The sequence below is a fragment of the Anser anser genome (genome assembly GCF_964211835.1).
Source record: "Anser anser genome assembly, chromosome: 1".
Lineage (NCBI taxonomy): Eukaryota > Metazoa > Chordata > Aves > Anseriformes > Anatidae > Anser > Anser anser.
The window spans coordinates 169441402-169457077 of NC_139720.1; the positions used below are offsets into that span (position 1 = coordinate 169441402).

A 15676-nucleotide genomic window follows, 5' to 3' on the forward strand; every position below is an offset into this window, starting at 1 on the left:
TAAATTACAAAAGTTACAAAAAATAATGTAACAGCTACAAAAATTAATACACAGCAGTCAACAAAGCATGAATGCATTTCTTTTTGTTGCTTTAACTGGATTCAGATTTTAGTAATCAATCTGAAATAAGAACGTTCCTTTATAGAATGGTAAAAGGCACAAATTCCAAAATTTGTTATTTAAGATATAGCAGATTCTTATTATTTACTTATTACTGAAAGGTAATATACCATTAGCATTTGGGATTTAACCCACCGAGATTAAACAAAAAGGCATATACTCAAAAGTAAAAGTTACGAAGGTCTGTATATGAACTAAAGCTTAACAAGAAAGCTAAGTGATATGGTACTTGAAAATCGAAAACAACATTGAAAATATAAAACTGACTGGAAGGAAAACACGTTTGGTTAGTGAAGTAGTAATCGATATGCTGCACAGAAAAAATAATAATAAAAAAACCCACCAAAACCAAGTTAAAGTAATAATTAAGTAGTACTGTAGCTACCTTTAGTACTGACTTCACAAATGTGTACATTGAAGATGATCACTAAATATAGGTCTCGAGATATAGAAACATATGCATACTGTATACAGCAGTAATACCAGATACACTGTCAAAAACACTAAAGTATGCACAATGTTCAGAGAAACAAACAACTGAAAGAATAAATAAATAAATAAAAACTTAAAAAGAAAAAAAAACTATTGCCATAGAAGAATAAATGTATAAGTCAAAACTTGGCAACATATAAAACAGCTGTTTCCTAGTTTTAGCATGCATAAGAAGAGAAACTATGCTGAAACCCAAATAAAAACAAGTTTTTTCATGAAGCACCTAAGGTGCTAGTGACTATACCATTAGTTAAGATCAATACTCTCTAAGAAGGTAGGATATGAAAAAAATATTAATACATTCAAACTGCAAATTAGAAATGAAATTAAAAAAAAATCAGTCAAAAGGAATGAATGAAAAAACTACGGACAACAAATGTTTAACTTCTGCAATAACATTTCGTAATGAAAGAGCATTGGTTTCAAGGCATATCTCTAGAGAGGAAAGTGCCAAAAGAGTTAGTACAGTTGAATGCCAAATATTCAAGATGTTATTCAAATAAAATAAATATCCACAAAGAAAATGGAAACACAGCTCGAATTTAACTATCTTCCTCAAAGTTTAGACATGTCTGTACAATTAAAATATATTTAGCAACCTCAAAGTCTAGCACAACTGGCACTCCCAGTGCTCATGACCACAACTAACCTCAACAGCTAAGATCTGAATGTTCCAATACAGACAGAACAACATGAAATTACATTTTATCTAAAGCCTTGTTTCCACTCTGTAATTCTGTTTCCACTATGCAGCTCCTCTTCATAAACAGCCTATGCAGGTTCATAGAAATGCAGAACCTCCAATGACAGCATCCTTCCCCCCAAAATTAAGAATACTATAGCTGGCACTTGGAAAAAAAGCTCTTGTTTTGTCCTGCCCAGTTTGTATCCTGCTGTCTTAGATAATATACTATCAATCTCATTTAAATCTCACAAATTGGACTTGGTGATGTTTTCAGCCCTAACTTTGCACAGGTGAAGAAATTTTGTTTTCAAGTTTGTTCTGTTGCAGTCTTGACACCTTTCCAATAGTAAAATAAGCAAGCAGTATATGATACGTTTTTGAAGATACGCGTTTGAAAAAGAATAAATCCTAAGTTTGTAGAGTTGAAAGGGTCCACAACATTCAACTTTTTACATAATGTAAAAAAAATATATTGTGTGTAGGTGTCAAGGTGTTGGCAGCAGTCTCTAGATAGTGGAAAGTTTACCTGTAGTGGCAAACATTTGCAGAGGGATGACATTTTATATACGTTACAGAGATTAGTCAGGATCTTGGATGAGAATTAGTGATGTACTTTCATATACTGATATGATACCTTGGTGTTTTTGAGGTATAAATACTTTTCTTAGTATATTGCTGAATATAATTTCTATTTTTTTTGTTTGTTCTGCATTGATACTTAAAAATATCTCACAGAGTGACAATAAGGTGTTAAATAGCTTCAAATCATCAACCTTGTTATAGAACCACAGAATGGTTTGGGTGGGAAGGGACCTTAAAGATCATCTAGCTCCAAACCCCCTGCCATGGGCAGGGACACCTCCCACCAGACCAGGTTGCTTAAAGCCCCATCCAGCCTGGCCTTGAACACTTCCAGGGACGGGGCATCCACAGCTTCTCTGGGCAACCTGGTCCAGTGCCTCACCTCCCTCAGAGCAAAGAATTTCTTAATATCTAATCTAAATCTACCTTTTTTACCCTAAAACCATTCCCCTTGTCCTATCACTCCACTCCCTGACAAAGAGTCCCTCCCCAGCTTTCCTGAAGGCCCCCTTTAGGTACTGGATGGCTGCTATAAGGTCTTCCGGAAGCCTTCTCTTCTCCGGGTTGAACAACCCCAACTCTCTCATCTTGTTTTCATAGGAGAGGTGTTCCAGCCCTCTGACCATCCCTGAGAGTTGTATTTTAAAGCAGACTGTTTTAGAAAGACTGCCAATGCAAATCTGGAATACACTGGTACTATTTTCCAAATTGTTTTACAAAACTTAGTTTTTTTATCAGCACTACTGTTAAGGTGGCAGACTTTACACAGACGTGTAAACATACACTCTCGTTCTTCCAACTCTGTTGTGGACAGTAAAGGGGAAGAGATAATGCAGAAACAGTAATTTCTTAAATAGGATCATAGAATAACCTGAGTTGGAAGGGCCCCATGAGGATGGAATCCAACTCCGCGCTCTGTACAGGCCAACCTAAACCATGTATCTAAGAGCATCATCTAAACGCTTCTTGAACATTGACATTGACAGGCTTTGGGGCATGACCCCTTCCCTGGGGAGCCTGTTCCAGTGCTTGACCACCCTTTTGGAGAAGACCTTTTTGCTAATATCCAATGTGAACTTCACCTGACATAGCTTTAACTTTGCCTGATGCCGCATTCCTTCTGGTCCTATCACTAGGCATCAGAGAGAAGAGATCAGCACCTCCCTCTTCGCTTCCAGTCATGAGGAAATTGTAGACAGCTATGAGGTCACCTCTCTGTCTCTTCTCTAAGCTGAACAAACCACGTGACCTCAGCTGCTTCTCCTAAGTCATGCCCTCTACCTTTCACCATCTTTGTTGCTTTCCTTTGGACACATTCTGATATTTTAATATCCTTACTTTGTGGAGCCCCAAACTGCACACAGTAATTGAGGTGAGGATGCACCGTGGCTGACTATAGGAAGACAGTCACTTCTTTTCACTGGTTAGCTTTCTACCCCAGGATACAGGTAGCCCTTTTGGCCACCAGGGCACACCCTTGACTCATACTGAGCTTACCATCAACTAAAACCCCCAGACCCCTTTCCACTGGGCTGCTCTCCATCCACTTATGTATCTAGAATTACACCATCCCAGGCGCTGAATCCAGCATTTGCTCTTGTTAATTTTCATATGGTTGGTGATTGCCCAGCCCTCTAATCTATCAAAATCATAGAATCATAGAAAGGTTTGGGTTAAAGCTCATCTAATTCTACCCCCCCTGCCATAGGCAGGGATGCCAGCCACTAGACCAGGACACCTTCCATTAGACCAGGATCCACAAGATCTCTCTGTAAGGCCGCTCTACCCTTAAGGGAATCAACAATGACTCCTAATTTAGTAGCATCTGCAAACTTACTTATTGTGAACTCAATTCCTGTGTCCAGGTCATTGATAAAAGCTTTGAAGAGAACTGGCCCTAAAACTGAGCTCTGGAGAACCCCACTAGTGACTGGCCACCAGCCTGATGTTACCCCATTTACTGTAACCCTTTGAGCCCAACTCTTCAGCCAATTGTTCACCCACTGTGTTGTGTGCATGTCTAGCTATATGCTGAACATTTCCTCTAGAAGGATATTGTGAGAAAATCAAAAAGCTTTTAGAAGGGGAAAAAATATATAAAATCTTATATACATTTAAATATATATACACCTAAGTAGTATGGACCCCTGCAGCTGCTGGCACATGGACAGAGAAGACCCTAAGGCCACAGTCTCATGCCAATAGCTGGTACAGAGTCCCATGCACACATCAAGACACACACAGTTATGCAGTAACACAGACATGGCTTTTAATCCCCTTACCCTTCTATTTTCCTATGCTTGCTCCTCTTTGTATCACCTACATCCAGTCTTTTCCTTGTCACTGGTAACATGTCCCTTAACATAAGCCTGGTGAAAACGCCATATGCTCTTTTTCTGCATCACATCATGTATCCCATACCCCAAGGCAGTGACACCTCAGTCTGAGGTGACCCTCTCCCATTGACTCTGACCCACTGGTGGGTGCCTCCTGGCCCATGGGGCTGAGGCTCTCCTGGACAGCCCTGGGATGGTCCATGGGCAGAAGCTTGCGTCTCTGACTGTGTCACTGGGGTCCCCCACTGCCCTTGATCTGGGATCTTCTTTGTGGGGGGACTTGGTCCTTTGATGAGCTGATGGCTCCTGTGGAGAGCTAGGAACAGCAAGGGCAGAGAATTGCTTGGGGTTGTCTACTTCCAATTGCTCTTCTATGGTCCTTTGTGGGTGTGAAGATAAACTTTTTAATCATAAAGCAGTATTGACTAAATGTACAATTGCACTTATTTTGGAAACACTGGGTAAAAAAAGGGGGTTTTAATTGCCAGCTGTCAATGAACGTGCAGCTGTTGGAAACAGCTAGCAAGCTACTACCCTTGCGTGTATAGGAAAATAAAACCAACTTATTTTTCATCTTGCACAAATAGATTCTGAAGGATGTCAGAGATCAAATTTCAACATCTAACTATGATAAGCTGGATTCTACTAGATGCTGTGTCCTATAAAAGGGTCTGAACTAATTTTTTTCTAGTAATAAGCCTATAAAACAAGTACAGATACGCAAAATTCTACTAAACATTTTTGACATATTTTAGTGTAATTAAATGATGTAAGAGAACTTTACAAAGTCTGTATACTTCTACCAGTACACTTTTAAGAGAATTTCACCCAATTTTTATTTTGATTATTGCTAGTTTTGAAACTGTAGTATACAATTTTAAGGAATATATATATATATATATAAAAAAATAAGAATTTCATATAAATTCTCTGTTTTGTTTCCTGACGTGAAATTCCCCTAGAACTAGTATGCAGTCTTAGAAGAACTAGATTAGAGGACAGAAAGGCTTTATTTGTAAGGGTACATAATAAGGACCTATCCTTTACAAAGAAGGTATCTAAATGCTGACATTTGACACAAAGAGAGAATTTCTGTGATGGACACTGGTACTCTAAAGCACAAGTCTTCAACATCTCTCCATGAGATAGGTTTGCCTCTCCCATTTCCTTTTATTTGCCACTGAAATGTTCAGGCATAGTAAACCTGTCATTAGGTTCTGCTTCAGCCAAATTTGGTGGAAATACTAATACAACCATGTATATATTCTTCGGTGCTTTTTCCCTAAGCTTTTTCATTTTAAATTCTAATTGAAAATGACTATGTAATGCTCTGTAAAGTGTCTTTTGATAACATACCTCCAGCTTTCTCTGATATTTTTCACATTCTATTTGGCACTGTGAAAGATTCTTAGCTGTTTCTTGTTGCATGAGTTGAACATGTTCACTTTCAAAGGACTTTAACTTACTTTGGTGAAGAAGTTCAGCTACTTTGCTTTCTGTGCCAAGCTGCATTTGTCTATACCTAAAAGCAGGAAAAAAAAAAAGTTTTGGCAATTCAAAAATTATTCAAAACAAACTTAAAATGCATGCTGGTTCTGTTCTGAAATTTATAACTGATATGAAATTAAGAGTATTTTTAAAATTTAGTAAGTATTAGTACAGTTACCTATGTAACTACTGTTGCCTATATTTGAAATATCATTAGGGAAATTCAATATTATAATGACTACAAAACTCAGTAAGTAGAAAACTCAGTCCATGTCTTTGCTGAATATATGGATAACATAAAATCAAATGACAATGACCTTACAGTATACCTTAATTTTTAAAAATGTTACATCAATATCAATTTTGTTCTTGGTAAACAAGTGTACATATTCCATACTTCTAACACAGAAATCTTTTAGAGGACACGAGAGAGATACCAAGGAGGCTGTTGTATCCTATGTTCACCACTAAGTGTTATACATAATAGGGAGAAGTGGTATTAGACCTCAATGATACCAAGGCTGAATCCCTTTTAGGGTATGATGGGTATCTGCTACACTGCTTTTCCCCGTATCCAAAGATATGAAAAAACATCAGACCACAGCAGTTTATTAAATTCCACAGTCATTCAGAACCACAGGTATGAAGACTCTCAAAAAACAGGAATGAAATGTGTTTTTGTTAATATATATGTAAGATAGTAGGTGACAGATAAGTAATATTCCACTTAGAAGTGGAATTCAGTTTATCTACTCATTATACTTAACAGGCAATCTCCAAGAGGGGTAAAAGTTTGCTGATGGAATACTAATTTACTGGACTGTAAAAAAAGAGGCTGATGTGAATAACAGTAGAAAACATTACAAAGCTGAGCATTAAATGCCCTATGAAATTTAAAGGAGACATATGCAAAGTAATACACCACCATTGGAAAAAATGATTCTAACCACATACATAAAATAATGAACTCCTAGCTGACTTTTCATTTAGGAATGAGATTTTGCGATTATACTAGATAATCCATGAAAACTTCAGCTGAGTTTTAAATAAGGGTTAAAACCAACGTTTGGTGAATTACTATGAAAGGAGCAGAGAAAATACAGAAATCAACGTGTCACTTTACAATTCCATGCTGCTGCCTGCATAATGAATGCTGAATACATTTCTCATAACTCATCCCACAAAAAATAGAACAGGTAGGGGCAGAGAAGGGTAATAAGGATTACCTTTGACAACTGGCAGTGGCAGCGTGATGAAGAAATTAATTAAGGAAGTTTCCTTAAGTGTAAGGAAAAGGAAGAAATAGAGGCCTGTAACATTATGGAGAATGAGAGTAGGAAACCATTATTCACTGTATTTTCTAATAGATGAATGAGGAGGCATCTAATAAAGCTAGTGGATGTAGAGTGAAAACAAAAGTCATTCTTCACACAGAATATCATGTGATCTGTGATGTTCCTTATCACAAGATGTTGTGGATGATAGAAGGTAACTCTTACTCAGACCAAACAAACTCTCAGAAAATAAATCATTTGACAACTTTTAAATGCAAGATGGTACTTCTCACACAGAAGCCACTTGACAAACTGTCCAAATGCCAGATAAACCTTTACTTTAACCCAGTATTGCTGTTAACTGTCATTTGTCAAATAGCATTGCAACACAACTCTACCCTATTTAGTACCTAATCTTCAGGTAGGATTGAGAGTGTTTAACAAAAACAAGGAGATTAGTCAAATATTTTCCCTGAGGATTTCAGATGTGGGAATGTTTCTAAGGCACAAAGAGGAAGCAATTTTCACTGGAATTAACTTGAACAGAACAAACAGGTGTCATTATGATGCCCTTTATAGTCACTCTGCAGACATCTGTGTATGAATAAACAGTCCAATGCATGAATGAGATTGTTCCCACACAGGCTACGTGAGCAGAGACTGGAAGTTCTGCCCACTGAGCTCATGAAAACCGCTCTTTTTAAAACAATTTTCTTCTTCAATAGTAGCATGACATTTGTTCTCGGACAGAACTGCTAAATGCCCATTATCTATGTGATATCGACTGCTGTCAATTTTGCTTGAGGCTGGTACTTTAAGCATTTCATCATTGTTCCCCCATTGTATGTTCTTATTTTCATTTTACCACACAAAAATAGTTCCAGCATGCTTATGTTCTCCATACTTTGTACATGATTGGCTGCAGGCATGACAGTGAATCTGTTCTGCTAAGGACATTGTTTACAGTCCTGGGAAGACAATTTTGTTCCAAAACGAGCATGTCTTCACAAAGACACACGTCATCCAGCCATCTGATGTGCAATGTAGTGCACAAATGCAATTTATCTACAAGTCACATTTATTGACTTTAAACAACGAATCTGTGTCTTGTGCCCTTGCAAAAAATAAATGGCCATGCTTTCCTGTAGACTGCTTCGGACCTTAAATTAGACTAAGGTTTAATGATCTGTTCTGTATAGAGCTTACACACTGGAAACATGCATTAACAGAAGTTACAGATATTTCTTTGTACTTCCCAAACTTTCCAAAAAAGTGTATAGCTCTCTGATAATTTTTTTAAGTCTAGTCAATCATCTGGGTGCTTCCAGAGCATGCTTATTAACACTACCATGAACAGTAATTTCTGGGAAAAAAATAATTGTACTTCAGAAATTTTAAGTAGCTTATATGGGCATGATCTGGTTTTACTGGTACAGTTATGAAGAAAATATTCATTCCACTGGCAATGATTTTTGAGATACATACAATTAGGGTACAGTCTATGAGTACCAATATATAACAATTTTGTATTTTTTTTTTGTCAACATCACAGTATCACAGTATCACAGATTTCTAGGTTGGAAGAGACCTCAAGATCATCGAGTCCAACCTCCGACCTAACACTAAGTCCTCCACTAAACCATATCGCTAAGCTCTACATCTAAACGTCTTTTAAAGACCTCCAGGGATGGTGACTCCACCACCTCCCTGGGCAGCCCGTTCCAATGCTTAATAACCCTTTCGGTAAAGAAGTACTTCCTAACATCCAACCTAAAACTCCCCTGTCGCAACTTTAGCCCATTCCCCCTCGTCCTGTCACCAGGCACGTGGGAGAATAGACCAACCCCCACCTCTTTACAGCCTCCTTTAAGGTAACTGTAGAGAGCGATGAGGTCGCCCCTGAGCCTCCTCTTCTCCAGACTGAACAAGCCCAGCTCCCTCAGCCGCTCCTCGTAAGACTTGTTCTCCAGACCCCTCACCAGCTTGGTCGCCCTTCTCTGGACTCTCTTGAGCACGTCCATGTCCTTCCTGTAGCGGAGGGGCCCAAAACTGAACACAGTACTCGAGGTGCGGCCTCACCAGAGCCGAGTACAGGGGGACAATCACTTCCCTAGCCCTGCTGGCCACACTGCTTCTTATGCAAGCTGTAGGCCTTCTGGGCCACTTGAGCACACTGCTGGCTCATATTCAGCCAACTATCAACCAGTACTCCCAGGTCCTTCTCGGCCAGGCAGCTTTCCAGCCACTCATCTCCCAGCCTGTAGCTCTGCTTGGGGTTGTTGCGCCCCAGGTGCAGGATCCGGCACTTGGCCTTGTTGAACTTCATACAGTTGACCTCAGCCCATCGCTCCAGCCTATCCAGATCCTCCTGCAGAGCCTAATAAACATAATTGCATCCATTTTCCCTTGTGGTATGAAAAGCAACACTTCCATTAGTGACAGAAAACATCTAACACTTTTCCAGAGCTGGTAAAGGAGAAACTGTTGTTAACCAAGTAGGTTTTCTTTTGACCTTACTACAATGTTGAGCTCACTAGCAACTCCTCCACTGTAGCACAGCATTCAGAGTTTCCTTGTCATATTTGCTTTTACTTGGCCAGATAGTATCTCTGACTTCTTGGCTAATATTGCAGCGCAAGTGTGGGTGCATGTGTATATACATATACTCATGAAATACAATGTCAAAATGCATTCCTTATTCTACCTAGATGGTCTCTACGAAAAACAGAAGAAAACAAAACCACCCATGCTTTAATACTACTCTAATGGAGAAAAAAAAAAAAAGAAAAAAAAAGAAAAATAGAGGCATGTGGGTGTACAGGATTTTTCCCAATCAAGAAATTTTAATAAAACTCTACTCTTTCACTTTATCAATTTTGTCTCATAAAAGAGTAGGTTGGGAATGAAAGGGTAGCTATGGATTAAGCTAATGAAAAAAAAGAAAAGAAAACAAACGACAACAACAACAACATAAACAAGCATGTAAGAATCATGTGAAACGAGGTTTCAACTTCATTATGTCTCTTTGCCATTAGGATGACCAGTCAGTAATACCTGAAGTTTGCTAATGCAGAATGACACTATGGTTATCAAAAAGGTTATTTTTAGAGTAAAGCAGAATAGAGAATATTCAGCAAGGGACTTAAACTCTGGTTTCTAAGAATGGTTTTAAGATTCTTCTATTGGAGAAGATTGCTTTTGCAAATAGTGGGTAATGATATATTTAGAAACCTGTATACACTGAGAGTAAACTGAAAGATTTCACGGTAAACTCATCACAAAATGGACCTCGATGTAAGTGATATGATCTAAGAAAAGTACACTTCTCCAAATAGTCTCTGTACCAGAAGGAAGAGTGATGACCAACTGTTTTTTGAATGGGGAGAACTACAAGACACATCCAGTACAGCCCAATCTAACAGTTATATTTGGAAGGTTTTTTGTTTTGTTTTGTTTTCTTTTATCAGATACACATGTATAGTGAGATTCACTTAATAATAGTACCAACTTTTTATAAGCATCCCATTTGTACTGGGATAGCAACTCTAATCTGCCTTTACCTAACAGAAATATACTGCTAACTTCTACTGTCAGCTATCCTGTAGACAAAACTTGAGGTGTACAGCAGTACTCTTCACAAGCAGATACAGTTGAATAATGAAGTACATGAGAAGACAACTAGATTTGTAAAATTAAGCAATTTCTACTGTTAAGCTTGTTAATAGGAAAGAATGACAACCAAGTAAATTCTATAATATACATCTTCCAAAGGAAGTCCTACTAAGATTATACAAAGCTCAGCACCAACCCTTTCTAATTTTGCAAACTTGATTATACCAACCCAAGTCTCTTTAGGATATATTTGAGACATTACTTTCAAGCTTAAAGATGAAAAAACAAAACAAAACAGCAACAACAACAATAAAAAAATACAAATTGTGAAATCATCCTGACTCCCCAGATGGGTCAGTTCCAGGTCTAAGATCTTTAAAGTAATTACAGTATACTCTCCTATTTTCAGAAACATCTGTACTTTGGTTCAGTGCCAAATCTGTAAAGAAACCTAAATGCTACAGATGTTTCCTCCCTAACCTCTCCTATTGCAAGCCTCCCCCTTCCAGCCCCAACATGTCCTCTAATGTTCCTGCCCTTCTCCCTCTCTGTCCCAGCTCCAAGCCCGATTTCTCCTGCTTTCCAATTCTATTTTCATTCTTTCTACTTGGGGTATCTGGTTTTATTCTCACCTTTATTCTAGCCTACTCAGTTTCCATTCCTCTCATCAGTCTCCATCTGTATCAGTCTTCATCTGTATCTTCACATCTCCATTCCTGTATCACTCCCAGAGTTTATACAATCATGGAAACACAGACTGGTTTGGCTTGGAAGAGACCTTTAAAGACCATCTAGTACAACCCCCCAGCCAAAAGCAGTGACATCTTTCTCCATATCAGGTTGCCCAAAGTCCCCTCCAATCTGACAAACGCTTCCAGGGATGGGGCATCCACAACATCCCTGGGCAACCTGTTCCAGTGCCTCGCCACCTTATTGTGAAGAACTTCTTCCTTATATCTAATCTAAATCTATGCTCCTTTAGTTTAAAATCATTACCCCATGTCCTATCAGTACATACATTTATAAAAATTCTCCCTCCATCTTTCTTATTGAAAAGAGGGAGGCCCTTTACAAGCCCCTCTTAAGTACTCAAAGATTGCAACAAGGTCTTCCCAGAGTCTTCTCTTCTCTAGTCTAAACAACTCCAGGTCCCTCAGCCTTTCTTTGTGGGAGGTACTCCATCCCAGTGATCATTTTTGTGGCCCTCCTCTGAATGTAGTCTAACATGTCCATATCACTCCTATACTGGGGGTCCCAGAGGTGGATGCAGTACTCCAGGTGGGAAATCACAAGGGCAGAGCAGAGGGGGAGAATGAACTCCCTCAGCCTGCTGGCCATGCTTCTTTTGATGCAGCCCAGGATACAGTTGGTTTTCTGGGCTACAAGCACACATTGCTGGCTCACGTCCAATTTGTCATGCACCAGTACCTCCAAATCCTTCTCTGCAGGGCTGCTCTCAATCTGTTGATCTACATCTCCCAGTTTGTACTGATGTCTGGGATTGTCCCAACCCAAGGTGCAGGACTTTGCACTTGGCCAAGTGGAAGGCATACCTTCCTTGTATTGTATCAAATGCACCACTCAGCTTCATGTCGTCCACAAACTTGCTGGGGTGCACTCAGTCCTGCTATGTCATTAATATTTAACAAGTACCAGTTCCAGTACGGACCCCTAAGGGACACAACTCGTCACTGATCTCTCCAATTTCGAGACAATCCTTCCGCACCCTTCAACATCTTTCATCAAATTCTGTCCTTACTTCTTTCATGATGAGGCTCAAATCACAGTTTAACTTCCTCACTTTTTGCAACTGAGTGGCTGTTATGGCTTCCTCACTTCCAAAGAAAACACAACTAAGTATAAAAGCACAGAAAAATTATCTTTGCTCTTCATTCTGCTACTTGGAGTCACAGAAGGAGGAATAGCAGTTTAGATTGGTCTAAATTAAATTCAGGCATGTTAAATGCAGCACATACGCTGTCCATACATGTGGCAAACTGAGACTCCATTTCAAACATGGGTGCTCAAAGGATCTTGTCACTGTTTCTCTTTTTGATCCTCAGTACTAAAAAGTGGTTGGCTTGTTTCTGAGCAATCAGAAATTTCCCATGAACTGAGTTCACACGCTACCCACTAAGCAACTGAAAATGCACGAACTCTGATCTTTAGCTTTAAATGCTTTGATTGCACAGTTTCTGAAGCACTGAACATCAATCTGATGCATTACATATATGGCTGGTTTCATAAACTGAAATGTCTACTGTAATAATTACTACAAAACGGCAAAGAAAACTGTCATTCTTAATTTAAATACAAGTATGCTGTGGAGATTCTTACACCAGCTTTGCAGGCATTTTCAGTCTCTTGTACCATTTATTAAATGCTTCATTAATGTCCGTCAATTATATTATTTGTAATGTGGACTATAATTCTATAATAACAATGTACTTAATACCAACAAATTTATTTTTAAATACTTCCAACAAAAGAAAGGAAAAGTTCAGAATACAATGATTAAACGGAAGATGAAGCACACCATCTACAAATGGTTAAACAACGTAAAATGTTTGCAGGAATACTTTTTACATAAAATTTGTTTTCCCCAAATAACATGCTTAGAGTTTTATCCAGCACTGTATTCTTGTTTTAGATTGTTATTCAAAAAAATAAATAAATAAATCCAGAAGCATACAGCTTAAATGTTAAAGGGTAAGCATGATTTAACATGCAAGTTCTTGCCAGATGTTACATTTGCTTCATATCAAGTAATTAAACATACAGTACTTTTGCATGTGGTTTAGTAAAATGTGTTTGAGAGAGAAAGCTTAGAAGCTTTGTTTAAAGCTGCTTGCTTCAAAGCAGATTTTTCTGTTTTGCAGCATTCTAAGCATTTGTTGTATCTTGGTCTCTGATCCTCATTCTCTTGAAACAACTTCCTTGGAGGCAACAGTTCCAAACATGGAGATCTAGCAAGATAAACAACTTTTACATTACCTGTAGTCCCAGGACACCTAAAACCGAAATTACTTACCTATGCAGTAAGTGGATTAATAGCATCTATAGTATAGTATGTAGATCTATACAGTATAGACCCTACATATACTATAGGATCCTATATACTATAGGAGCTACTATGCTATAGTATAGTATAGATAGTATGTAGGATCTATATGTTTTCTACCCTAAACAGACTAATGCCCAGTATACTCTACATTGGACACTTCCCTGCAGCGTCCGATGTGAACATGCATATTTTCCATGTATTCTTGTGCCTTATGCCAGAGAAAGAAACAGGTTAGATGTGGCACAGACCTTCTCACTAACCACTCACTAACACGACTGGTAAATACAACCTTAAAGGGAGGGGGTTATGGAATACACATATAAAAGGCACATCTTGATGAATTACTATAAAGGTAAATAGCTTTTTTAGCTGCTTAACTTTGTGTGTATTCCACTTGGTAAGTCAGCTTGAGTGAACTAATTACTGTGCTCCAACTCTTTAAAAATTAGAAGAATGAACTTTAAGGATGAATCTGCTCGAGATATATCTGCTAAACCATTCCAACTGGCAGGGACTGAAATCCACCTTTGTTTCCTTGTCCCAGGGCCATGCTACTGTACTCCCTTTCATTTGACTTTGACCCTGTCATATTTAAGATTTGCCTCTGCATCATGACACAGCTTCAACAGTGTTGGTGGAGAGTGCTTCAGCCTACCCTAGCCTACCCTGCTGTACTCGGGAGCTATAATTCAGTCATAAGTATTCTATAATAAACCCTACCTGGGGAGTTCTCTCTCAGTTCTGGAGTCCTGATGGATGATGAATCCAGTCTTCCACCTCCTGAAAGTGTGGGGTTACTTCCAGGCTACTATATACAACACGAGCAACTCCTGTCATGCTCTTTTTTTTTTAATGAAATGAGATGTGTTTGCTGTTCTGTGTTAATTTAATACTGCTGATGCGTACACTTAGTTTGCTCAGAGTCACTTACCTGGTTATTAGCCTGTTATTACTTGGTTTAACTAATTAGTATCTTGATAGAGTTTACTCTTTTGTTATTTGATTCAATGAAAAGAACCCGTGACATTTATTCAAATAATTTAATTGAACTTCATCAATACAGAGGCATTAGTACAACAACCTTAACAAAAAGAAAGTATCTGAAGAAACTAATAAGCCAGTAATATGACTATGAAGCAGTGTACAAACTAAAAACATATAAAACCTCAGTATATATGGTTGGTCAGAGAATATCTACCCGATCAGGTATTTCAGGATATGTAGGAACAAAGGTATTTAGCTTGTGAATCCAAAATGGAAATCATCACCTCACAGAATCCCTTGAATAAAACCTTAAAGTAACCCCAAATAAAGGTAGAAGATTCCTTTTTCAAAGAGGAATGTTATTAAATGCATTCTCTGAAACACAGTGAAGAAATACCAAAGGAAACAACTTCACTGACTTCACAGACAACAGAACAATCTAAAACGAAACATAGGCACGCTAAAGGATGCCGACACCAGCAGCTCTACCTCAAGCCAAAAGCAGTCAGAAGAAACTGAATGGTTCTATTGTTTCTGGCACAGCCTTGGTGCACTGCACAAAGCTATCTTTTGCACATGTGCGTTAGCACATAAAATGGCAAAAGTCTCAATTTTGAAAGCATGAGAAATATTTTAAACTTAAGTGGAACATGCAATCACCAGAATAAACACGAGTAGATTTCTCATTACCTACACAACATCAATGTTCAAACAGATATTTTATTTTTTTTAAATTCACTTTGAAATGAAATTTCAAATGTTCTGTATTCTGGAATACAGCTGCAATAAATAGCTTTTGTAGTGGATTATGCATACCTGAACAGATCTGGGGGAGATCGGAAGCTACAAAAGTTGCTGATTACACTTTTTTTTTTTAGATGTAGTACACACATTGTTCTTCAATGCCCAAACAAATTAATAAATTGGAGTCAACAATTACGAAAAGACTCTGAAACTGCTGGTTGAATTAGATTTTCCTACGTATATGTATCCTTTGCAACTGTTGTCTCCTGCTAGTCACAGATACTATTTCATTAAA

The 15676-nt window shown here is 38.3% G+C and overlaps 1 protein-coding gene across 6 annotated transcripts in view; it reads right to left on the reverse strand.

Annotated features, from left to right (window-relative positions):
• The window catches only part of PIBF1 (progesterone immunomodulatory binding factor 1), a 146674-nt gene that overhangs the window by 51538 nt on the left and 79460 nt on the right, over window positions 1-15676 (reverse strand). For 5 of the 6 annotated variants that reach the window (XM_083810486.1, XM_083810487.1, XM_083810485.1 and 2 more), the window contains exon 11: window positions 5572-5737. In XM_083810486.1, coding sequence (XP_083666612.1) covers window positions 5572-5737 — 166 coding nt within the window. The remainder of the gene's footprint in view (window positions 1-5571; window positions 5738-15676) is intronic. The other variant, XM_083810488.1, reaches the window with a different exon arrangement.